We start from the raw sequence: 26,766 nt of genomic DNA, 5'->3' as shown, positions 1-26,766 counted from the left end.
TTCATCGGACGGATTGATTTCCAATTTGGTATACGACTTTTCATTGATTGAACATATGTTGTAAACGACTAGTTGTTGTTATCGGACTTCGACATTCTGTTTCGAGGGGCTTTCCAATGTACAAATAGGAGCAAACAGTACCTAGCACCTAAAACGACAAGGCGTGCTATTTTATGTTTGCATCAAGGCGTCAATTTCAATTTATTAAATGGTACCGTCATAGTTTGTGTCTTTATAGCTAAACTTTGTTGTTTGTTTGTTTGTTGTTTTTGTTTTTAGTTTTTGGGTTTTTTGTCTGTTATTTATTTATTTATTTATTTTTATTTTATTTTATTTTTTTTGTTTCTTTTCTGAATTAGATGCTTTACAAATGTTTAAAATTGGGCAGTTATTTCTACGAAAATGACTGTGTTACAATAAGTATCAGCCTAAAATGCTGTTGCCGGATTTATTATGTGTAGTGTTTGTTCAAACATTATTTTAATGATTATGAAATCAAAGTGTACTATTCATTTTAAATCATGAATTGTTATATGTCTGAGTTTATTGTTTACGATCATTAACTGTTGGTTGTCTGTATTGTAACATAGATAACTTGGATTTTTTATGCCGTCTTTCTCGTCCTGTAAAATTTCATGATTCTTCCCATCCTATGATATTCTATGTATATTACATGTATGGCAAGCCAAAGTGGACATAAATGAGCATTTTCTGATATTACAAAATATTGATTTTTGTCCACTTTGGCTTGCCATATACATTACTTCGATCCGGCAATATAAAAATAGCCGTGTCCATCGCCTGCAATTTCTCTTGGTCCCTTCAGGTCCAGATGGCTTAGGAAAGTCTTCTCCTTTCCATCTTTGGTGACTTTATATACATTGTTTCCAGCACCGTCATAGAAAAAGCTACCGTCGTTGCATTGGTAAATATACCATGGGTCCCTTTCCGTCGTGTACTCGTGTGTTATGTTTCCATAAATATCAACGAGTAACACTTTTTTATCATCATCCCTAACTAATATCTGCCCGTCGCGACAAGACACATAACAACCATTCCCTCCTGGTTTGATACACTGACCTAATTTCAGTTCCTCTAATTCTAGTATCTGGTAACCTTTACTTCCTAATGTCACTACTGCCCTTTTATTGTCTATCAAATCTACATTGTAGTGGCTGTGTTCAAGCTTAATCGATTTCGTATTAGAGCCATCAAGGTCAGTGACAAATAGGAATGGTGCATTGAAGGAAGATAGTAAAATTCGGCGATTTGGTAGAAAACATCCCCGATCTACATCTACCTCTGATTTCAATGCTGATGTATGGAATGTGTGACGGAGGACCGATTTTCGTTGGAGCATGCGTGATAGAAGACCTTGTTGAAACTTTGGTAGGTTTCGTATAGGTTCTTTGCATTTGATTACAGACACCTTGTCAAAGGATTTGACTTTTTCTTTAAAGTCTTGAAGGTGTTCATCAAGACGATGTTCAAGACTTACCAATTTGGAATGTTCAGTAACATTTGAATTAAAGTGAACCGTTCTGTTGTCTAAAACTTTCATGACACTGAACAATTCTACGTCGTTTAGTTCACGTTCTGAGAATAATAGAACGTCGATCCAAGATTGGACCGTACTATGCTTTGACTTCATTTTCGTCACAAGCTCGATTTTTATTCTTACAAATGTCGTATTGTTTGTTTAGTGCGTTCTTCGTTGATTTTTCAATAGAATCTAAGTGTCCATTAATAATCTTTCGGGTGTTCTCTATATCGTGTGTTATGCCTCATTGATAATCTTTCGGGTGTTCTCTATATCGTGTGTTATACTTTTTACTTGATGTTTAAGGCTTTCTAAAGTTTGGTTTCCAGTATTCCAAACATTTTCGAAGTACTGTAGGAGACAGATCATTCGATTTTGTAAGTCATCGGAAATAATCCCATCTCTAACACCTTTTGATGCTTTCATTGCGGCATCGCATTTCTTGTGCGACTGTGAGTAACATGTATCGCAAATAAGGGCGGTATGCTGAGGGCAAAATTTTGTTATTTTATTTTTTGGAATGAATGGAACAATACTTCGATAACTCTTTGATGGATGGCTCCAAAGTACTGGAATCTTTTGAAATGTCCTTTTCAGCCATATTGAGTCACTTTCGTTAGTTTGACTAACCTAACGAAAGAGTAATCAAGGGAACTAAGATTCTAGCGGTAATCAAAAGAATGTAATCCAGGGACAAAGACCAGACATGGAAAACAGACATGCACAACAAAGAACACAAAGTAACTTGAATAATACATACAAAGTAACAAAAGCAAATGATCAACTAAAAACTCCACTGAAAACTGGGAGCATGGACCAGGTGCACCAGTAAGGTAAGCGTCCTAGTTGAGAAATTATGTGCAGGTCTATATTTTTGGGTAGGAAACAGATTCGTTTTTTAAAAATTACTTAGTACTAGAATGATTATGTGTGTAGATTAAAAGAACATATTCAGGCAACTTTGTGTCATATGTCATGAATTACAGAATTATATTGATATATTGGTAAAATTTATATAGGGAATCAAATAGTTCAGTTCACATAATTATGTTATTTCGTTACCTAGCTCAGAAAAATCAATGCTTGTTGCACTAGTAATAAAACAAAACACTTCACTTTCGTTTAACTTTTTTTAGCCAAAACAAAGTACCTGTATCCCATATCGTACAATTGAAATAACAGATTTGAAAGAAGAAGGTAACTCGTTTAATTAACAGACAAAATATAAACATTTCAATACTTAACTTTTTAAAATAGTTTTCGAGTTGTCGCACTTGCAAAACATAAACAAGACTCAAATACACCACTTTTATAGTTTTTCATTAACTTCTCGGTATATATAGCTATATAATAATTTGTTCACTTTCACTCATTTTGTTAAATAGTTGTCATATTTTTGTTACTTACATGTTTTAATGATTTTGAAAGTAAGTACAGAGACGTGCCATCAATTTAGTTCGAAGATCAGAATTGATACAGCAGTCGCCAGAGCCTTTAGATTTGTAAAGCCTGATAGCATCCACAATTATCTTACACTACCGCAGGAAAATAGTCCCATTGGCATACCTCATTAAGCGTTTTAGGTATTTCTAATACATCAATTTAATTCTATCCATTAACTAACTCCAAGAAACACTTTTTCTGCAAATTAAAAATTAATTTGGTTTGAATTAACCAAAATTAAAAATAGTTGACATCTAACCTCATATCAGTACATGTTTATTTCTATGAATTTACCCGAATAAACCAGTCGTTCAATGTCGAAATATTCGAGTTGCCTATTTATTTTAGACGCATAATAAACCATCCGATGCTGAGCTAAAAATGAAAACTCTCAAAATCATAGATAGTCATCAATCATGGAATTGAAATACAAAGAGGAATGCTGAGTACCCATTGGAAGAGCTGTCTTCAGATATTTCATGCAGGCCCTTGCAGAAAAGGAGCAGTGGCTCCGACCAAAAAACTTGTATAAAGAAAAGAAAAAGGTTTCAGGTTATTATTTGCCGCTTATCTTTTGGCCATTTTTAGCATAACACCCGAAACCATCCTGACGTATCACCCATAAAACGGTTACCGCTTCGTGATATCGAAAAATAAAAACGAAACTCTGCATACATGAAGGCATTGGAATTTCGATAATGCATTTCTCGGGAATTGTGTCATTTTTTTTATCTGGTGTCATTGCTTTTGCAATAATCATTCTATTTGGCTATTTTGGCCATGTGAATGTTATTTTGATAGAGCCATGTGTGTTCCAGGGCCTTGAAAGTACATGGCTATTGTTTCCTACACCAGACACGATTGGTGAAACTACATTCTAAAACTTTATCGTTTATGTAAAATGTACGTGTCTCTGAAACTGTAGGTGCCCAGAAACTAAGCGCTTTTAAAGGACACGTAGGTGTCGGAGTTTGGCTTAAATTTTAAGTTTCGACCTGAAAATCAAAATCTTTTTTTTTGTTCCATAATTCATCTAGGTGTTCCAGGTAAACCGATATCGGACCTGAATATTAAGCAAACTTGCACACTGCTACGATGATCATAAATTTTGGTGTGTGTGTGCTTTTTTTTAATGTCCTTCGGAATCAGAGCCAATATTAAACATTTATAACAATAAGCTTGTGTTAAGATACGTTTGAATTCGACCCCATATTTTCTTTTTGTCCCATATTTTTGCAATTTGACTATCATTTAAGACGTAAAAATTCAAACGATCGATATAAATTGACTCGGTACATAGGTACTTCGATTTCTAAAACAATATCTCAACTGATGATTCTGAAAAAAAATGTACTGCTAACAAGAAAAAGTTAAAGTAGAACTTTTGTAGTTTTATACCATTTTCAGAAGTGTCAGAGAGTTTCATACAGAAGAAATCAGTGTCATAAATTCAGTTGAAAATAAAGTAAAATTGTCATCAATTGTCTCGGTAATTAAGGTGCCAAAATTCGTTCGCTTTTAGTCAGAAAATATTTTTTTCAAAGTAAATAGCAAAATTTCAGATATTGCTTTTATCATTTATGAAAAATCATGCAAATTCAACAAGAAACCACTTTTCAAATACTTTTTTGTTAAAAATGTGAATTTGCATAGAAACAAAGGGAAACTCCACAAATGACTCAATCCTTTTGGCACGTCTCTGTATTTTATGTACACATTAACAAACTAATTTAGAAACATCGAAATCAATTTTGGTCAACCAAATAATTCTAGTTGTTGTTGTAATAAAAACAATAATTGTGTGTGAAAAAATATACTTATCCGTCGTACAAAAAATGTATATGCTCATTATTCCAACTTAAACAAAAAACAGCAATTATCCACTTTTTGCATTTTGTTTTTAATGAGTTAAATGATTATGGGATAAGCGCATAGACCAAACATTACCAAGTAAGCTTTAATGCAATTTAAAAAAAATATTAAAGTTTTCATGCGGAATAAATTGACTAAGTACATGAGAACTTATTATTTTTGGTTCGAGGTATATTCAAGTAAGAAATAAGTGCTTTTCTCAGTAACAATCAGGCAGTGGACCGGATGGTGGAAAAAAATACAAGTCTGTCATTTGACTTTATCTGAAATGCAGAAATGGCATTCATTTCTTATTTCAGTGTCAGTAATTCAAGGTATAAATGATCATATGAAATGCATTACAATTTACCCATTAAAGGGGAGTAAACGGCCTTTCCCATTATTCTTTTGTAACTTTCAACTCGCTTTTCTACATTCGATGAGCAAACTGTCAATTAACTTTACATAAATTGTGTTGGATTTCTGTCAAATGTGAAGCTGTATTTTCATTTTTGTTTTGTATTGTTGGGCCCGTATTGTTGATATTGCTTGGCCCTAAAGAGAGTAACTTTGCAATAAAGATCAAGAATAAATTTTGAACAACAGTAAATAAACAAGTAGTGGTCAGGCATTTATGGAAATATATAAATGCTAATTTTTGCCCGTTGCCTTCCCCAAGCTTTGCCTTACTGGGGATCCAGAGTAAGTTTCGGGGGAACGGGCGTTGGACAGTTTTGTTAATTTGGTGCAGAATTGGGGCAAAATTGAGCAAATCATGGCCTGGAAATCCCCTTCCATATTTCTAGATCCGGCCCTGATGCTGATCATGACGAGTATCGATCATCTTTCTAGTATCTGAGATTGTATCTGAGATTGCATATATATGTCTGAGCTTGTAGCTGGGTTGTGGATATTCCATTCAATTCTTTCTCTTGGTTTTACTCAGCTGCAGTCTTACATTAAAGTAAGCGGTCGGAATTCCGTTCATCCGCACCCCAAAACCAAGTCAGAAAATAGCTTGCCAGACAACCTCTAGCACTGCTGGAGCAAGTCTCCCTTAACAATTTTCGTCTCATTACGTAAGATTTCGTTTGAATCTCACTTATAAAAATTCGTGAATAGTTCGTTTGTTTTCATACGCATCTCGTTTCTCATTTTACCAGTATCCAGGATAAGGTGATCAGATGATGTTGCAGTTCCCTGCATTATATATCGCCCACTTTCAGTGGAAAACAGCTGCGAAAGGTAGCTCTAACTATTTTTTTTGTATTTTTTAACGTTAGATCGCAAAATCAAAAAAAAAAAGAGATCAAGAGCAACGATTTTGCAGCTAGATTACAAAATATATGTTATATATACATGTATAAGTATATATCACTCCATGACTGGCATGAGGTCCAGGGATTTACAAATAGGTGAGGGCAGCAAATCCTTCCCTATTTTTTCCTTAATGAAAATTTGTTAAAAAAATTGAATCACATCTGCTTCACTGTTTATAATCACCGTTGAGATTCATTCAAATCATTGCTTAGATAAATTCATTTTTTTATTTTGACCACCACTGCCATAAAAAAATCACCTTTTTTAATGACCCTGACCTGATTATGTAATTGGAACTACTCAGCCTTTCTCACTACACGGAAGAACCTTGGGTCTCACTAACCACTTCCGGGTCATATGGCTATCCTGAATCTAGATCTATGCATTGTAAGTGCATTATTTGTTTGTATTCTGATCAAAAGTAGTCAAAATAAAGCAGAGAATGTGTACTTTAAAATCATATTTGTAATTTACTACAAAAGTGTATGAACATGGTTAACATGTGTGAGTAATTTGCCTCCATGCTGTCAATTAGCAGAAAAGGTAAAAATGTGGATTTTCAAGATTATTCAAGTAAATTTTGTGAAGAATTTCTACTATCATCATACCATTAGCATAATGAATTTGAAAGCTTTATTGTCCAAGCTTGGCAATGGTATGGAACTCTCAGATGTAATTTATCATGGGAATTAACAGTGAAACTTTGAAAAGTACTTAATTAACATGTAAAGTAATGGAAATGTTAAAATTGGTTAGTGAGACTTTGGATCTGTCTGGAATTTGTCCATTCCTATTCTTAAATTATAACTCAACTGTTTGAAAGCTTTGACCTACTCCTCTCCACTGTCTAAAGTCTTGGAAGGATTACGGTTCTTTAATTCCAGTGATATCTGACTAAAAGTTTTAGCACCACCTGGGGTGTTAAACTAGGCAAAAAAAAAATGTTTTTCTGTTAATCTGACCTAGCATATTTTTCCCTGCCTACACTAATTTTTTAATGGTGTCATCCATTTTTTACTAGAATCACCTTGTTCTCTGATGTGGAGGTTCAAAATTCATTGAAAAATGAAAAGACATGGCTGTGGCTACGACAAGTTCAGTATTCAGAGGTGTCATAATAGAGGCAGCAAAATGGGTAGGTTTCGATGTCCTGCAAATTTATATTTTTTTTTTCAAAATAAAAAAACCTTCCTGTAACTGACCATTATTTTGAAGGAGATATTACTGGAAACACAGAATTTTTTTTGTAGGTCCTACATGTACTTTGATCCATGTATCGCTACAGTTCTGGCAAATATTATCCACAAAGTATTCTCTTTTAGGCATCCCAGGTTATTTTTTATTGCAGAGGAAATGGTCAGGCAGTTCTGATTAATTGATCCTGTTGTAAAAGTGATTGGCCTCATCTAAAGTCAAATATTTTATCCTACTTTCTTTATACATGTATACCGGCTGTTTTCAAAATATATATCTGTATAGTTTTTTTTTCAAAATATTATTTCTTTTTTGTGTTCAAAGATAGTGATTATGGTGCATCTTTCCTTAATTATTATCAATATCTTAAACCCTACAGGTAGTCACTTATTAATCAACTCTGGAAATATGCAATAAATTTAGTGTGTGATTGATTAAAGAGAAGATTATCACATGACAGAGGCACTAGTGGGGATATTTATATCCAATGATTGGCCAGCTCTGACTATTGGGTGTAGGATTTAACAATCATCATCCAGAAAGTTGAAAACAAAGGTTAGAGAAAATGTTGCAATAAGACAAAACATATGATTTGTTGTTTCTTTATATTGAGTTGGGAGTAATCATTTGGAGAAAAAAATTTTAATCATGACCCACCCATTAACTTGAAATCTTTTTTGTATTAGACTGCTGGAAATTATTAGTACAGAAAAATTAATTTAATTTTTTTTATTATTATTCACCCCTATGGAGCCTCTCCATTTAGGAAATGTTTTCTTATCTTTTAGCAGGTATCAAGATAGGCTGCATCAACATCATTTAGGAAATGGAATAGTCCAAGAGAGGTGAAACAGGTATACCAGAGAGAAAAAAAATATTTAGTGAAATTTTATACCTTTCACCCCTCTGAGAAATAGTGAAAGTCTCCAAAGGCAAAAAACAAGCCAGATGAAGCGAAACTTCACAGAAAATTAACTATTCTGCTATTTTTTCTTTGATAATAGAGTATTTTTTTGTGATAATCATCAATGAGAAATTGTAATGCCATCCCTCTTTTATCAAGTGGGAAGTTCTCAATGGAATTGTAACAAGTTACTAATAATTCATAGAAACCTCAGAAGGAATTTTTTTGTCAATCCGGAGGGACCTCTGCCAATATGATGAAGAAGTTAGCCCTCAATCTATTAAAGGTAGGAAAAGACATTATAGATACACAGAAAAATACATGTAGCCTTACCAATTACATTTGTTATTAGACTAAGCAATTACATGTCGTCATTGTATTGATTACATTATACATGTACTTCTGGCCTGTCATGTGACATCTTATTAGAATTTGTATTTGACTGGCACATTTAGAAACTGATCTAGTGGAATTAACTTTGATGTTTCATTTTTTCTCGTTTATCTTTATAAATTTTGGCAAATGTCACGCATTTGCATCTAGAAAGCTTGACAGTCCAAGTATGTAAAGAGTGGGGACTTTCAGTTAAAAGAGGTATGGAATGAAAATGTAGAATGGTCTAGTTGATTGTTAACTTAGCAAAGTTGAAAAATTGGCTTATATAGTCCTTTAATATTTCAGTTGAATTAGGAATATTTTTCTTGAGTTATGGAACTTTGTTCATAAACATGTATGATTTAGAGCATATCCTAGTCACACATTTAATTTAGGAAATTGTGTTGGCTACACCCTGACAAGTATTTTACTTTATGACATATGCTGTTTTTTTTGGTTTTTTTTTTTTGGCAAATCAGTCAATAAGTATACAGGCATTTATCATAACGTTTTGCTGTACCAGTACTTACTATAGGCTTGGAATAATTTCACAGGCACTTGTTTTAGACTAATGCTGACATAATAGATAATGTGAAAATGCTTTTATTTGTGAGTACCAAATTTTGTGGTTTAGAAAAAAAATTAGGTGTTTGTGGATTCTTGAATTCATAGATTTGGCAACTCTTTCATACAAAAAAATGGGGAATTTCCTTTCCATTGGGTACCATATTTCGTGGTTTACCAAACCCACATAAACCATGAAAATCGGTATCCCATGAACAATAATATTTTAACTGTACCTCTTTCAATTATATATACCCTATTCCTCTTGCTTTGTTTCTTGCAATATAAAGTTCAATGGGAGTGGTATAATGGTTTTATCTTGTTTTTACTTTTTTATACATTTAAAAGTTCAGGAATCCACAATGTAAACTTTAAGGTTCTTCTGGTTTATATCTAAAAACAGCATCAGATGTTCAATATACCAGTCATAACACTTGGTTCTACTATTTTTTTTAAACTTTCCTGTGTGTTCATTGTCCTTTAGAACATAGTTTCATTTAAGTACTTTTCCATATAAAATTCAGACACAGGTAAAGTGATTCATGGTGTAGAAAACCCACCAAACAAATTATGCTTTCTCAGTCTACATATACTATAGTGTTACACAACATAATAGTCCTTTCTGTATTCAGATCAGTACTGTTGAGAAAATCATATATTCATCTCCTACTAAAATCAACCAAATCAAACCAAGTCAAGAAGGATAACTCTTGCAAAGTTCCAATGTTTTGGACAATTTTTTTTTTCTCAAAAGAGCAACAACCAAATGAAAAGACTTTTTATGTGATCTGCATCTGTTTCTGAACAAAAATAAAAGTGAAATTGGTGGGTGTTTTACATGTATGAATCACCTTCTATCACATTGCTCAGGTAGAAGTCTGGAGATTTTGAAAAGAAGGATTCCCGACTGGCTATTATTGATTATGAATTCTGAAACTGAATTTCATGTAAGACCTTTTTGTCAATTTATATAACTTGTTGATGTTATTAAGATTTCCAATAAGGTTTTCTAAATTTTATAGTAAGTTTCACTCTGTCCTTGGTGCCACGAAACTAGAGAAAAAAATTCTAAACTGAGAATTTTCTTCTTTGGCTGTTAGTCCAGGAGTTCTGATTTACTTAAAAGAGTAAAAGATCCTGGATTTTTTTCATCCTAAACAAAAGGTCCATAAGAAAAAATAAAAGGTCCTCAATTAGAGTAAATATTAAGTTATGGTATGCCCATGACTTTGGTGAATTAAGATTCGATGGTCCTGCATGGAAAAATTGAGGATATTGGACCTCGTTCAGACTAGTGCTAAAATTTAAATCCCTGGTTTTTGGCATGGTTAATCTAAAAACACTGGTTGGAGTTACATTGTATATAAATGTACTATGAACACCAGCTTGCTTGACAAGTTTTTTTTTCTCAAGACATGCCTTAAACAAGAACACATCCAGAGATTGGGGGTTCATGGGTACGGAATTGAAAAACTTGTTAACTTGGTACTATCTTGGTGCAAAAACGAAAACCTTTTCTAAAAAATGAAAAAAAGACCCCCCCTTTTAAAAACTTTATGTATCCAATCTCCACCTTCCAACCAAGTGCTCTAATGGTGTAGTGTCTATTTTGCCAGATTTATTTTTGACTTGACTTGATTATGGATTGGATTAGTGGTCGGTAATTTTATTGTTACCCTTGTGTCCAATTTATAAATCTTCCTGTTTTCATCATATGTAAAAGTAGGCCTCAAAACTGTGTTTAGGCCTAACATTTGTCTTTCTGCTGAAGACTCATGAAAACATGAAAAACATTAAAACTTCAACAAGATTGAATAAAAGTCTTGTTCTAATTTATTTATTTCATTTTGATGTAATAATAAGAGACCAAAATCTTTTTTAATGCAGACAGTCACGTTCTCAAGGAAATGTATAGGCTCATGGTATTTTAATATGTCAATTTTGAGGTTTTAAGGTTTCTGTCAAATTCTCATGTTAACTCAATAAAAATGCTGAAGTAGATATGGCAGAGGAAGTTTAACTTGATTTATAGATAAGACAGTATTTTTGGATCAATTTGCAAGTTTTAAGGTGCTAACATGAAGAACATTGACAGATTATAGAATTATATGAGAGCCATGTTTTTATAATGATATAAAAAATGGATATCTGGCTTTGATGAAGACTTTCATACTTTGCTTACTTGCTTAAAGATTTTTTTTTATGTAGTAAATTTTTGAATTTTTATTTAAGGCGTAGAAAAATTACAGTGCACTGACTTGACATATAAGCAATATTTGAATGAATCTCATGGAACCGTGGGAAAATGCAAAGCTTTACCATATGCATCTATCTATTGGCATCAAATTTGTTATATCAAATTTTTTGACAAGTTAATGAAATGTACACTGCAACAAAACTTAAAATGAATGTTTTTTTTTCAAGTCAAATTTTTTGGGGTCTCATAATTGGTATAGCACTGTCAGTCAGATATTTTCCATTAACACTTTTTTTTCTGTGAAGTTCTTTGATATAGGTTGGTTGCTTTTTATGAAATTTTACAAGAAAGGTTGGTATTGAGTTTGGGGTCAAGGCCCGTACTGGTTTGGAATTAAGGGTAAAAAAGGGGCCAAAAACATGCATTTTATAGAGTGTAAATATTTAACTCCAGTAAAAGCTTATGGATGACTATGATATTGGCCCACAATATTCTCTACCGCAAGGGTTAGACTGGTATCAATTTTAGGGGTTAAAGACTTGAATCATTTTGGAAGTAAGGGCCAGAAACATGCATTATCTTGATATCCTATGAGTTAAATCACATGGTGCCATACCACTAAAACACTACTTCAGAATGAGTGGCCAAAAAGAGGCTAGTAACAAGTATTTTCCTGATGTCTTAATGATAAATTGAATAAAAGTGAATTGATCTCTTTGATATTGTACACAAAGTGCCTTACAAAGAAAGGTTAGTATTGATTTTTGAGGCTGTAACTGGAACCATTTAGGAGTTAGGACTGAAAAAGGACCACTTCCATTCTGGTCAAATTCTTGTCCTGAACATGTCAAATGTTGAATCAAAATTGACTTTCAAAGCTGGAAAGCTTGAGTGGTTGGTCAATACTTGCCTCAATTGTTCTGGGTTTCATCTTGTAACAGCATGTGCCCTTCAATAACTAGAAAGGGGCAACATTCTGGCCGATTCAAAGCATTATAACATTATATGTGATGTCATGAAATAGTTGTGTTGATTCTGTGACTGTATATCACTTGTGATTACATGATAAAACCAGTTAAACTTTAAGTTAGAACAGGTGCAGTGAAAACTGATTTTTAATGCCAAGTTGTACATTAACAAAATTCCAGCATAATACACAATGTATTAAGTACCAATCCATATAAAATTCAGGCACTGCTAATGGTAGGGACGACTCATGGTGCAGAAAACCTACCAAACAAATGATGCTTTTTTTGGGCCTTATATATACACCATATTTTTATATATCTGATTCGTATTTATGAGAAAGTCATACATTCAATTCTCACTTAAATCTACCAAGAACAATAACTCTTGCAAAGTACCAAAATTGCTTACCCTACCGGTGCACCTGGTCCATGCTCCCAGGTTTTAGTGGAGTCCAAATTGCTCATTTGCTTTTGTTACTTTGTATGCATGATTTTAGTTACTTCATGTTCTTTGTTGTGTATGTCTGTTTTCCATGTCTGGTCTTTGTCCCAGGATTACATTCTTTTGATTACCGCTATAACCTTGGTTCCCTTGATTACTCTGTACAACTATAAGTGCAACAACTAAATTGAGACTGATAATGTTGTCTTAAACTCTTTCTTAACAAAAAAATCAAAGTGAATCATCTTCTGCCTGATTTTTTTTTGAGACTGCTACTTAACTACTGAAAACACCAGAACTTGTTTACAAGTGTGTTGACCAAAATCCTAATCAAAGACTTACACGTATATCATTTAGGTATTTAATGTTTCAATTATAATGCTTCATCAGCAAGTTAATCTATTGACTGTAAGCACAGAATGTGCTACTGGTCAACACTTTTACATGACAATAATTTAAACTTAATAAATGAAATGTTCAATTCTTATTATTCCAATGTATAATGGCTTTACAAGTTTAAGGTTTCTCATAAGTTTCTACAAGTTTTGACTGCAACTCATGCTCTATGGACTACTGATTGTGAATCTCTCCTTAGTACTTAAGTTAAAATCACATCAAGTTCAAGTTTTTATGGATAATGCTTATAACAAAGGGCAAAAAATACGGGCTGTCGTTAAGTAGCATAAACACGTCTGTTTCAATAGATCCACAATGCCCAAACACTATCTGTTTGTCAGTCAGTCTGTTATCCATGTACCATGTAAACTTAACTCTCTTCCTAAACAACTCAATGGATGTGCAAACAGCTTATACCAGATTTTTCTAAAAAGTAGAAGTGAGTCCAAGAAGTTACGATGATGCACATTCATAGCTATGTGGGCATTAAATATTGGTCATGCCAATCTAATACTAACTGACCTCGCATGGTGATGATGCACATGCATATTACATGCATCATATGTTTACAATCTTGTCTAATTGATCATTAATTGCTTGTTAGTATTATTGGTAAACACAAGATGCATAATCAGTCTGGGGTTATTAAGGCCAAACAAAACTTGTTTAAGGTTTTTCTGTCTGGGCTTGTTAAGGCCAAACAAAACTTGTTTAAGGTTTTTCCTGTCTGGGGCTTGTAAAAGCCAAACAAAACTTATTTTCAGTGTGTATCTGTTTGGGTTTGTTTTAGGGTCAAACAAAACTCATTTTCAGTGTGTATCTGTCTGGGCTTGTTATAGGGCCAAACAAAATTATTTTCAGTGTGTATCTGTCTGGGCTTGTTTTAGGGCCAAACAAAACTGATTTTCAGTGTGTATCTGTCTGGGCTTGTTTAAAAGCTAAACAAAACTTGTTTAAGGTTTTTCTGTCTGGGCTTGTAAAGGCGAAACAAAACTTATTTTCAGTGTGTATCTATCTGGGCTTGTTTTAGGGCGAAACAAAACTTGTTTAAGGTTTTTCTGTCTGGGCTTGTAAAGGCCAAACAAAACTTGTTTTAAGGTGTTTTCTGTCTGGCCTTGGTATATTGCCAAACAAAACTTATTTTCAGTGTGTATCTGTCTGGGCTTGTTAAGGCCAAACAAAACTTATTTAAGGTTTTTTCTGTCTGGGGCTTGTAAAAGCCAAACAAAACTTATTTTCAGTGTGTATCTGTCTGGGCTTGTTTTAGGGCCAAACAAAACTGATTTTCAGTGTGTATCTGTCTGGGCTTGTTTAAAAGCTAAACAAAACTTGTTCAAGGTGTTTTCTGTCTGGGCTTGTAAAGACGAAACAAAACTTATTTTCAGTGTGTGTCTGTCTGGGCTTGTTTTAGGGCCAAACAAAACTTAATTTCAGTGTGTATCTGTCTGGGCTTGTTTAAAAGCTAAACAAAACTTGTTTTAAGGTGTTTTTTGTCTGGGCTTGTTTTAGGGCCAAACAAAACTTTTTTTCAGCATGTATCTGTCTGGGCTTGTTTAAAAGCTAAACAAAACTTGTTTTAAGGTGTTTTCTGTCTGAGCTTGGTTTAGGACCAAACAAAGCTTATTTTCAGTGTGTATCTGTCTGGGCTTGTTTAAAAGCTAAACAAAACTTGTTTAAGGTTTTTCTGTCTGGGCTTGTAAAGGCGAAACAAAACTTATGTTCAGTGTGTATCTGTTTGGGTTTGTTTTAGGGTCAAACAAAATTTATTTTCAGTGTGTATCTGTCTGGGCTTGTTTAAAAGCTGAACAAAACTTGTTTTAAGGTGTTTTCTGTCTGGGCTTGTTATAGGGCCAAACAAATTTATTTTCAGTGTGTATCTGTCTGGGCTTGTTTAAAAGCTGAACAAAACTTGTTTTAAGGTGTTTTCTGTCTGGGCTTGTTATAGGGCCAAACAAAATTTATTTTCAGTGTGTGTCTGGGCTTGTTTAAAAGCTAAACAAAGCTCATATTTGAGGTGTTGTTGTCTGGGCTTAACATTAAAGACCAAGCAAAACTTTTAAAGTTTTTATTTTTCTGTGCTTATTTAAAGGTCATGCAAACTTATTTTAAGGTGTACTAAATATTATTTGTAAGAAAACACTGATGTGTGTTATAAATCTGGTGCTTGATAAAATTTTTGGTCCTTGAAATTATCACCCCAATTTTCTAGAACACAGGTTTTGTTTGAATTCACTCAGAACGAAGATAAAAAACTTTAAATTGTACTGAAAGGACAATTTTAAGGATGACTATATCATGAGGTAGAGTTTCAACATTTTTTGAAATGGCTTTTTTTAATTTAATGAGCAGATCATTTGAGAGACACCATTACTACATAGACAAAAATGAAATGAAAAGGGTTGGACAACCATCAAGCACATCTCATTTATTTTTAGTACTAGACCCTGCAAAGGTGCAGTTATCTGGATCTAAGGAAGTGGGATGGCTAGGTTCAAATGAGAAAGGCAAAAAAATAAAATGTGTGTTTCCAGTTACTCTACCTACCCTATTTTTTGTGCCTACCCTAAACATCTTATGGCCTTTTTGGCTCAAGTACCATTAAAGTCTAGATTGTTACCCCATTAACTCAGTGTAAAATATTTTCAAAAAAGAATATAATTTCCCTACTTACCCTGTTTTTTTTCTTGTTGGTTGCAGGAAATAAGATTTTGTTTTGTTTTGGCCTAACACAGCTATAGTTCAATATGCATGGCAAAAGGGAAACTTAGATTGATGATTTAGACAAAAAATGGGGGCTAGAGCGGCATTAGAAGCTTAGAAAAATATGAAGTTCCCCAAAAGCAGATAATGTACAGTTTTCAATTAATAAATGCAGTGTTTTTTTATGAAGAAATCAAGTTGGCCAGATGAACTTGACAGTTGCTTCTGATGCCAGACCATCCATAAATTACTGACTTGAGTAGAGTAAAACTAATGAGTTATAAAAATTAGCAGTACAAGAAGAAAAATACAGTATGAGAGATTTATTCCTAATCATACCTCATAAAAATAAAATGGTTTCTACCTAAGGTTGTTGTAATGTAGTTTTGATGAGGTTTTTACTGACAGCAATCGCAAAGTTATTTGTCTTGTATCTATAATAAGACTGCTAATTTAATGTTTAGTAACATTAGTTTTGTCATAATTTTGTTCTGTTTGCTGGCAATAAAATGTTACCTAGATTCCGTCTGTTCATATTACCTATGTTATTGACCTAAACAAGAAATTACAGCACATACAATGATGATGTTCATAGGATGGAGTTGGTCTAGTTTTGTTAGATGAATTATCTCAGGTTGTTTACTAGACAATTGAGAAGGAGATTTAAACTCAATTGATATTGATAAAATCTGTCCGTTTCTTCAAAATTCTCAGCAACTAGCCTGAATAATAGAGGACTGTATAGGATTCAACTTGCTCAAAACAGGAAAAGTACACATCATTTCACTAGCCCGAATCAATTTTTACTAGCCCTGGCCCATGAACATTATCATATGTGCTGTTATTTTATCCCTTTGCCTCCAAGTTTCTCTATCCCTTGAACATTATCGTTATATGTGCTATAATTGTGAGTTTGTAAACTGGCTTCTTGCTTTACCATTGAATGGCTTTTTTAATGAAACTTTACTTGAAGATCAAGCACAATATGTGGACATATTTGAAGGAATGAATACTGGCCGCCCTTTGTTATACTGTATTGCAGGTAATTTTGGTAGATGTAAAATGTTGTGATTTTGAGGCAAAACGGTATATAAAAAAAATGTTTGTTTTTCTAATTTTGGTAAATATTTTACAGAATTTATTTTGGCATTTTTAGCTAAAATACACCTAAATTAGCACCTTGCGAAAAACCTGCTATATGGTTTGTAAAACCATAATGTTTATGTAATTAATCTCTCTAATAACACTGACTCCTGCAACATTTATCAGACTTGCTATCAGAGGGGTGCTTGTAATCAATGAACTATTTTCATTTATTCTAAATCTTAAACAGAGGGACTTTAACTTATTCATTGCAAAAAAAGATTATCAAATTTAGGTTTTATACAATTAGAGTTTGAGTGAAGTAGGGGATATTTATCATTGTTTATCTACCATAGTTTAATCTCCTATTAAGATATATTTTTTTAATGTCTGCCATTGAATTTACCAAAAAGACTTTTTTATTTTGTGTAAATGTCCTTGAACTGATCTTTCGAACTTCTCAGGCAATTATTTTTCACATGAAATTCATGTTAATTGAGCTCCACATGGAATTAATGTCATATTCACATATGAAATTTTCATGAAATTCACATGAAGGATCAATTCACACAAATTTCACGTGAAGTATGTCACAAAGATTTTTGCTCAATTCAGGTGAAAATCCTGTGAAATAATTTTGCCTATTGGCAGATTGGCTGATCCATGTTCACTGAACAATCAATGACAGTGAATCTGACTGTGCACAGCATTATTATGTTTGGAAATCAGTTCATCGTTATAATTTCAAAATTTTCATTGAAGTAAATCAGATATAAAGCTTTTTTAACTCTTGATGAATATAAGATATTTAATTGCTATTCTTTGCAAGAATCAGGCAGTAGGTGAAATATAATGGAAAAAAAGAACACATAAGTCATTCCACAAAATCTTATTCAAACTAATACTTGAAATGCAGAAATTGCATTTATTTTTTTAAGTGTCAGTAGTTCAAAATATAAATTATGTAAAAGGCGGATCATTAGCATCATCAAAGGGAGATAACTCACGGTTCCACTATCATTCTATTGCAACTCCGAAATCACTTTTCTGCATCCTCTGAAACTTCTAAAACAAAGGAACTGTCAGTTCACCATCAATAGACCATAAACTATGTGCCCATATTGTAAAATTTGTGTGTGTTTTTTTTTTCTGAACATGATTCATTATTTTTCAATTGTGCCTGATTCCTACAGATTACAGCACATAGAATATTTAATTCATGTTTTGGATTTTATTTACAAGAGCAAATATAAGGGAAAGATATTGGCATTATTAAGTAAATTTTTGCATACAAAAAATAAAACTTATCATGCTAGGGAATATAATCAGCTGATGGCTTCGGGAAATTGAATATGATACAAACAAATCACTGATTTCAAGGATTATGTCCCTTAGCTAGATCTACCTCCCTAAAGGTGTGTTCACACTTGTGGTAAACCTTTTTGTTATATCAGAAGGTATAGACTATTTTGGATTAAGGTTATATATGTAAGTACCCAACCCTGCAAAAAGTTAAGAAATTTTCATATTTCCACTTATCACACCCATTGTGTCATAAAATATGGTCAATTATCATTGAACACATATTCTGTTCATCATGATAAAAAAAAATAGTTTGCCAAGGGTGCACTGAATTACAGCTATGTTCCCAGCCCTACTGTAAATTTGATATCTAATGTCACTATTTCATTAAAAGTGGCTTTTAATACATCCGTCTTGAATTATGGTATTTATGAGTCTTCCTGTTGCTAATTTATTATTTCTTCTAAACCCAAGATGATGTTATTTATTTACTCTGATGAAAAAGCCTAAGAAAAACAGGTGTACTATCATTTCAGATCATCTTTAAATTGAGTCTTATCTTTCTGAGAGATTTATATTTTTGATAAAATTGAATATTTGCTCCAGTTTTGGTAATTCATGACCATTTAACTACCATCATTAAACTACCATTTCATATACATCGCATAGATCGGCAATTATGAATAAGTGGGTGTTTTTACAGTTATGTGATTTTTTTCATTAATAGCCCATGTTGTTTTTGTCAGAAAAGAATGAAAGGGATTTGAGTTAGAGTTATCTTTCTTTGAACAATGTGAATCAGCCAAGCAGAACTTTAGATTATCAAATAGTAATCAAGGGAACCAAGGTTATAGCGGTAATCAAAAGAATGTGATCCAGGGACAAAGACCAGACATGAAAAACAGACATACACAACAAAGAACATAAAGTAATTAAAATCATACAGTAAATCATAAAGTAACAAAAGCAAATGAGCAACTCGGACTCCACTAAAAACTGGGAGCATGGACCAGGTGCACTGGTAGGGTAAGCATCCTCTGTTTTCTAGAAATAAATGTTATTATCATGAATGGGAATAGTTGATTAAAATAAATCTTAATTCAACTTAACTTTTGCAAAATACAGTGAAACCTGTGGAAACCCTGAATAATCCAAGAACTTTGTTGAACCATTTTTTTAAGGTCAGTCATTAATTTATCTGTATATGCACTTTGTTTAGTTGAACACCTGTTTAAACCAAATAAATTTTATAGTCCAAAAAGGTTTCTGTTTAGAAAGGTTTCTCTGTACATGGAATTTGGTCCATATATGATGGGGTTGGACAAGGATACAATATGGCAATTCCCACTTATCTGTCACTTCCCTCTTACTTCCCACTTTTTTCCCCTATATCCAAAATTTCCTTTTTAAGTTGTTAAAAAAGGTAATAGTATTTTAAAAAATCCTCTCCACTCTGGGTTCCCAATTCCCTTATTGGCACTTTCAACCTCTTGCTTACAAAATACCAGCCCATGATGCATTTTTTTGTTGTACATTAAGATTAATTAGATTATAAATATTTTTCACGACCTATTTGCACTTAATGACTAATGCATTACAATGCTTATAATTTCTATACATTTGATCATGCTTAATCAAATTATATTTTGAGGAATTATATCTCTAATTATATTTCTCATCTAATAATAAGCATATCTTCCTCTCCCAATTTTCTCCTTTGTCAATTTAATTAGAAGAACTGTAGTGTTATTTCAAAAGGAATTCATGAATCTTGATAATAAGACTGAGTGGAATCCACCCTATATAATAACGTTGTTTGCCAAGACGCTGTCTATTTTGTGCTCAGCAATTGCAGATCATGCAATTTATTCGTCAAAAGTTATAACATTCTGTGAGTTTTTTGTATGTTTACTTATCTGCTTGTGATAGTGAATCATACATGTACATGTTCAAAAATAAGTACATGTATGACTATACCATTGATCCATGTCTATCAAAAGACAGCTGAATTTCCTGCTTAAAACTGTTCAGAGACAAAGTTTACTATACAATATATCATTGTATTGTATTTGAGGATAATTTGTATCATTCAGTTCAAGCATATTCAGATATTAATCCAAGGGAGATAATTCTTTCATTGATCTATGTCTATCAGAAGACATCTGAATTTTCTGTGTAAAACTGTTAATGATAATTCAGTGACAAAATTAAAATACAATTGATCATTTTATTGTATTTGAGGATATTTGGCATCATTCAATTCAAGCATACTCAGACCTTAATCCAAGGGAGATAATTCATTCACTTCCTTCGCCAAAGGGAGACAACTTGACTAATTATGAAGTTGTAGATTACTTGACATTTTGTTTTACATGGATTGCTGATTTTTGCCATGTTCTTAAGGTGATTCTCGAAAATTATTAAAGATATATCATAAATGCAAAAACAGAATTAATATTGGAACTGGGGATAGTATTCATGACTGCCAAGTTGGTCAGTACTTTCATGGGAGTTGTCACGTAGCTTATATTTGGAGATAAGTGAACTTTCAGGATTTCAAATTTTATTAGACACTTATCTATAAACATATTAGTAGGTGATATCTGAAGTGGAGATAACTCTTATCATATCTGATCAAAAGGTAAAAGGGAGATAACTCTTGAGAACTTCTGTAACCAGTGATTTTAGGTCATCAAGATTTTGTATGTTTCCCATGAATCAGCAGTGTTGAATGACTATAAATTATGAGATAACTGTTCATAAGAAGGATGAGATAAGAAAATTTGTGTAAAACTGATTTTGTTTTGAATAAACAACTTGAGCACTCTTGTATGCAGGTATGATAGATCAAAAAGGATGAGCAAGATAGAACTATTCATAAATAAAATAAAAAATGGCCTCTCTATAACAATAAGACTTGCTGGCAAGAGACTGCGCTTGAATGTGTGGCGAGAAAAAAATGTGGTGAAGACAGAAAATGCAGAACAGAAAAGTGTATCTGTGAGATTTGTGAAGCAGTCTTCTCAATCTAATGTAAGTTAAAATTTTCGTAAAACATGGCACGGGTACATTATTTTAAACAGTTGGGGACTTGAAGCTATCAAGTGACATAACTGTATTTCTGAAAATATGCATGGGATAGTAGGTTATAACACAAGTTCCTACTGCAGATCTGGGATTTTTCACATGAGTGTTGAGAAATTTAGTTATTTGCACTTGTAGATTGCAGAAATAAAATTGAAAACACCGAGAATTTCTCTCATGAGTCGAAAAAATTTCTGTTTCCTTCATTCCCACTTCTTTTGAAAAATACTGCATACCTACAGTCAAGGAGAACACCGCCACCATTTCCCACAATTCATCAGTGACGTAACCAATGCTGTCATTAAGAGTACCATTTAACAATATATGATTAGGTGGCAGTGGTTTTGTTACCTTGAAATTTCTTCCTAATACAGGCTGTTTCCCTAAGCAAAATTATCTCAAAACTATGTGATAGTCCCAAAAATCAGTTTGTCCTAGTTTTTTTGGTTCCCAATAGGTTTATTTTTTTCCCAAAACCAATAGGGGACACTTTTGGAAAAGAGTAACAAAATCCTTGGCTGGTAATGCCTAAAAAAGACATGGTCATGGGCTGCTGTCTAATATGGGCTGTCTTACAAAGTAAGTAGTATTGATTGATCCATGTGTCTGGCATGAGGACAAGTCCAACACTATTATCCTTACCTAAACTCTATTAATGATTATTCCGCAATTGCAGGTATGTGTTTACACTGAAAAAAAAAATGAAAGTATGCCCAGCAAAATGTTTTAAATATCATTAGGCACTCCCATTGTTGTCAAATTTGAGGTGTTAAATTCCAAGAGGTTTTATCTACATGTACAGGGCCTATTCTAGACATGGATTATAATGAGAAGTTTTAGTTAATTTGTTTGTAAATTACAATATTTTGAGTCAGTTTTTCCTTTTTAGTTTAGGCCACACAAAATACAGTCAAACCTGTTTTTGCAACCTCAGCCCATAACATTCATAAAAACAATGACCAAAATGTCCTTATGTAGTGCATTCTATGTACATGTACTTGTATAGGAAGACTACCTGTCTTTTATGGACGTGATTATGCTATGCCATGAAAGTTCACTTAAGACAGGTTTAACTGTATTTTAAATATCATCTGTGCTTGCACCATGCAATGTATACCTTAGAACAAATAACAATATCTGCAGGAAAAACATGACAAAGATTAATTTTTTCTCAAGTCCCACCCCCACCAAAATAGATATCAAATTGTAGCTTCATATACAAATTGCCAATAAGAGAAAAGGTTCATAGCAACACATATTGATTGAGAACTTCCAGAATAATAATGCACTTAATTAAGATTTGATTCCAGGATTTTTATCAAAATATCAAATTTTCATTGGCAATGCATGCAATATTATCAAATTTTACAGCTTCTACACTCCCATAATAAAAACTTACATATGCTTCAAAATCTGCCAAGTTTTGGCTCTGAGTAAAGATGAGGTTTTCAAGATACATGTATTTAAGGGTCAGTCTCTGTAAGAATTAGGCAGTTGGTGCACCATGAACCTGTTCATAGACTATTTGCAACATCCAAATCAAGGAAAAAAGACAAGCATTTCCATATCATTTTGGTAAATGGAGTTGAAATTTCAAGGGCAGATAACTCATTTTTCTAAAATTCTATTGAAAAGTTTCTGAACAAATCCAATGATGCAGAGATCAAATATATCTCTTTCCAAATAGAGAAATCATTCTTCAGTGAAAGTGTGTTTTTGACATGCATGTTTGTGATTTTCCCACTTTGCCTGATTCTTAAAAAGACCTGCACTTTTATCCAGAAAAAAATCATGAAAACAACAGTAGTTTTCATGATTTTTTCCTTTGATTAATCATTAATCCATAAATCCCCCTGAAGGTTTCAGTCTTGTATTACATATTCCTGAGTGGGTGTACATCAAAACATGGAAGCTAAAAAATAAAGTGCGCTTTCTTTTTACCTTTTCCTGTTTTTGTTTTTTCGCAAATGATTATCATTGTTCATCAAAAATACAGGGTTAATATTAAGCTATTACACAAAAAACTTGTTTTGTGAGGGAAACAGTATTTTCATGAAAATTAATGCTTCAGAAAAGAAGACATTTTTATGAACTGAGAATAAAAGTGAAAGTAGAAGAAGTCTACTTTTAGTTTGACTTGTTTTGGTGTACCAAAGTTTGTGCCCTTTTTTTCTAAAATGAGCCTAAATATTATTTTTGACATTTCCTTCATGGAAAAACATGGTCAAAAGTTAGATTGAAACTCCTTGTCAATTTTTTATTAAAAATCATGAAAATTTAAGATTTACTATAGGCACCTATGGGGCAAAGAATAAAAGACTGAGACCGTAAGTGGTTCAAGTTAGTGCTGGCCTGAGGTACAGGACCTCAATTTCTGTCACTGGATATATGGAAACTTTATTCCCTTAGGTCCTGGACCTACCATACTGTACATTTACTCTTACTGAGGATCTTTCACTTTCTTCTGTTAGACCTCTCATATTTACCTTATTTTCTTCTTTGTAAATCTGGTTTAAGGAGGTAGACCTAGGGTAAGGGACCTAACTCTTTAAATCAGTCATATGCGTGTATCATTTTCAATTTCACCAAAGCCTATTGAAGCTTTTAATTTGAAACAGAATGAAATCAGTCCAAGTTACTTTGATGCTTACACGAGATTGATGTAAATTGGTGAGTACAAATAATCCAATGATTTGTAAGAGTTGTGGCCCTTAACCTAGGTCTACCTCCATAATGTCAGCATAACTTGTGCAGACAAGATACCAGTCAATTGTCAATTCCAGATATCTCATGGCATTTCTCCATGTCAGTTTTAGTATATTGATAACTTATTAAGGGTTTAAGTTAGTACTGGTCCAAGGTCCAAGACCCTTAAATTATAATGCAGGATCATTGAAATTATATTTGCCTAGGCCCTCGAACTACACAATACTTTATATTTTTTTCTTACTACTACCACTTTCATTTTTTTCCCATTGGACCTTTCATTAAGGATGCAAAAAAGACCTTTTATTCTTGAGTGTAAATTTAAACCGAGGCCTATATTTATGTTAACATAATCCTTGCCTAATAACTGAACTGAAAATTTCAGTGTATCCTAAAAATCAGAGGCATATCCAGGGGTAGGATTGTAGGGGTTGCCCCTTCCCTTTTTAATTTTGTTTGAATATTTTATAATTGTGTGCAATATTTAGGAAAAATTGAACATAATAATAGCCTTGTTTCCACTTTCCATTTTGTTGGACTATTTTGATAGTTAAGCACAAAATTAGGGTTAAAATGAGAAAATGATAACCTGGGATTACCCCCACCCCACTCCCCCTTTTTACAAATCATATATTCTATAAACTTGTGAATATGCCCCTTTTACAGTTGCTTTACACAGCCAACATTGTTACAGAAAAAAAGAATACATGATTACACAAAGTACAGATTGTTATTGCATCTCCATTCTGACATGTGACTACCTATAACACAGAATCAGTACTGACAGCAATATATAGATCTTCTGCTCCCATAAAGCCTTGTAGTTCTATAAATAGTAACACTTTTTGGCAGATGGACAGATGCATTTTCTGATATGAGTCATTAAGCTTTGCTTGTAATCTACACTGTGAGATCTATTGCTGTTCAAAATAAGGTAGGAATGGTTTTCTTTGCAATATGTTTTGTGAATTTTGAATTTAAAAAAAGGGGGAGAGCAAAATTTTAATTTGGGTCTAGGGGCAAGTTTATTGTGGTTTAACTGGAAATTTATTGTGCATTTACTGTCAAGTAACAAATTAATATATTTATGGAGGCAAGGCAAGATTACAAGGAGCTAAATCTGTAATTTCAAGTTTTAGGACTCTGAAAAGTTAAACTGTTCCAAGTTCATGTACCTACATTGTACTCAATTAATGTACAATTTGCATGCCCTACCATCTGAAGTTGGGTTAACCTAGCTGTGCATGTGTCTGTCTGTCTGTCTGCTCTTAATCATTTGGAGATAAACTATAGTTAAGGTGCATCATATCTTGAATGGAAGTTATTACCTTGGTGCATAGGATTGGTTAACTGTTCTATAATTAACATTTTAAAACTGAAAAAAATATGGTTCGACTGAACCAAAGGTGATCACCTGAGCATCAAAGTTGTATTGACTTATTATCTAAAGACTATGCATAGAGGAGTGCTTTGGAAACAATCAAACTTGGATCCATAGAGTTTTAAGCTATTACTTGCTCATTTTTACCTCAGTTTTTCACAAAATTAACACAATTTTCTAACAGTAAGGGGTTTCAACCCCATGAACCCTCCCTTTAGGTATATACACTACTGACAATGCTCCAAGTCAATTGATGACCTTTTCTTTTGAAAGTTTTACAAGCAAATTGCAGGGTTTAACATGTAACACAAATCAGTTCAAAGAATCATAGGATGCAAATTAATTATGCATCTTTAAAATACATTGAGTCTACAACCAGAATTATTTTTGATGGCTCTGAAAGGCTTTCCACCTGAAGTAAATTGATGACCTCACTGTTACATGACTTTTACTCAAATTATGTACTCCTCAGGCTTCTAATGGTTGAAGATACTGTGTTTGTGAAGTCACCCTCTGTTTTTTTTCTTCTTCTTTCTTTTCTGGTTTGTTAAGAATATTCTCAGAAGTATTTTTTAACTTTGGTGGTGCTGGGGAGATAGCCATTGTATGAAATGCTATAAATTGTAAATATTCGTTTGCAAAAAACAAAAACAAAACCTTGCCAATCATTCCTTTTATACCTTTACAGTACAAGAAATTAATACCTTTTCTGTGGCTGACAATTGTGATATCAATGTTACTTCTTTGGAGGTACTGCGAAGATCTAATCTCGATAGGCAGCTAAATGAGAATATCCTCTTTAAGTTGCTCCTCATTCATGGACATCACAATTGTTTTTTACTTATGCTTGATTATATCATTTGCTATGACCTTGTCTTTTGAAAGCAAATTGTAAGGGTTAACATGTATCAGACGTATGGAAAACATAGTCTTTCAAGTCTCATAGAATATGCCTGAGCCTCATGCATTTTGAATCTGATCTGGTGGCATTTCCTTTGATCTTTTATTGTTTCTCTTTGATATTTCATAACTTTGCCCAAACTCTCCCATTTGCCTCTTAATGGCCTCACATCCTGGAAAAAAAAATGAGTTAAAAAGATGATAAATTCAAGATTTCTTATTTAGTTTGGTTTAGGTATAGTCCACTACATAAATTAAATATAACCCTATGAAAATATTAATGCATTAATCTGATAAGACATTCACATGTTTTCTTCAAAGAACATATTTATGATCAGGAGTTAATTAGACAAGTATAAAAGTAATGATCATCATCTTCTTTATCATTCTGGTGGACCATTCCATTTAAAAGTACA

At 33.0% G+C, this 26,766-nt stretch overlaps 1 protein-coding gene across 4 annotated transcripts in view; it reads left to right on the top strand.

Annotated features, from left to right (window-relative positions):
- The first annotated feature begins 7,176 nt into the window (after positions 1-7,176).
- The window catches only part of LOC148599856 (uncharacterized), a 48,342-nt gene continuing 28,752 nt past the window's right edge, over positions 7,177-26,766 (top strand). The window contains exons 1-3 of one of the 4 annotated variants that reach the window (XM_088558769.1): positions 7,177-7,293; positions 7,732-7,903; positions 8,137-8,202. Coding sequence is in view for 2 of the 4 variants with exons in the window: in XM_088558766.1 (XP_088414892.1) it covers positions 21,136-21,312 (177 nt within the window). In the remaining 2 variants the exon portion in view is untranslated. Of the gene's footprint in view, positions 7,294-7,731; positions 7,904-8,136; positions 8,203-8,261; positions 8,539-20,108; positions 21,313-24,843; positions 25,004-26,766 lie in introns of those variants that run through there. The other 3 variants (XM_088558767.1, XM_088558766.1, XM_088558768.1) reach the window with 3 other exon arrangements.

The sequence above is a fragment of the Perna viridis genome, chromosome 13 (genome assembly GCF_037379345.1).
Source record: "Perna viridis isolate PV_CMFRI_1.1 ecotype Kerala chromosome 13, ASM3737934v1, whole genome shotgun sequence".
Classification (NCBI taxonomy): Eukaryota; Metazoa; Mollusca; class Bivalvia; order Mytilida; family Mytilidae; genus Perna; species Perna viridis.
The sequence above is the reverse complement of the archived record's forward strand: the minus strand, read 5'-3'. Positions and strand labels throughout refer to the sequence as shown.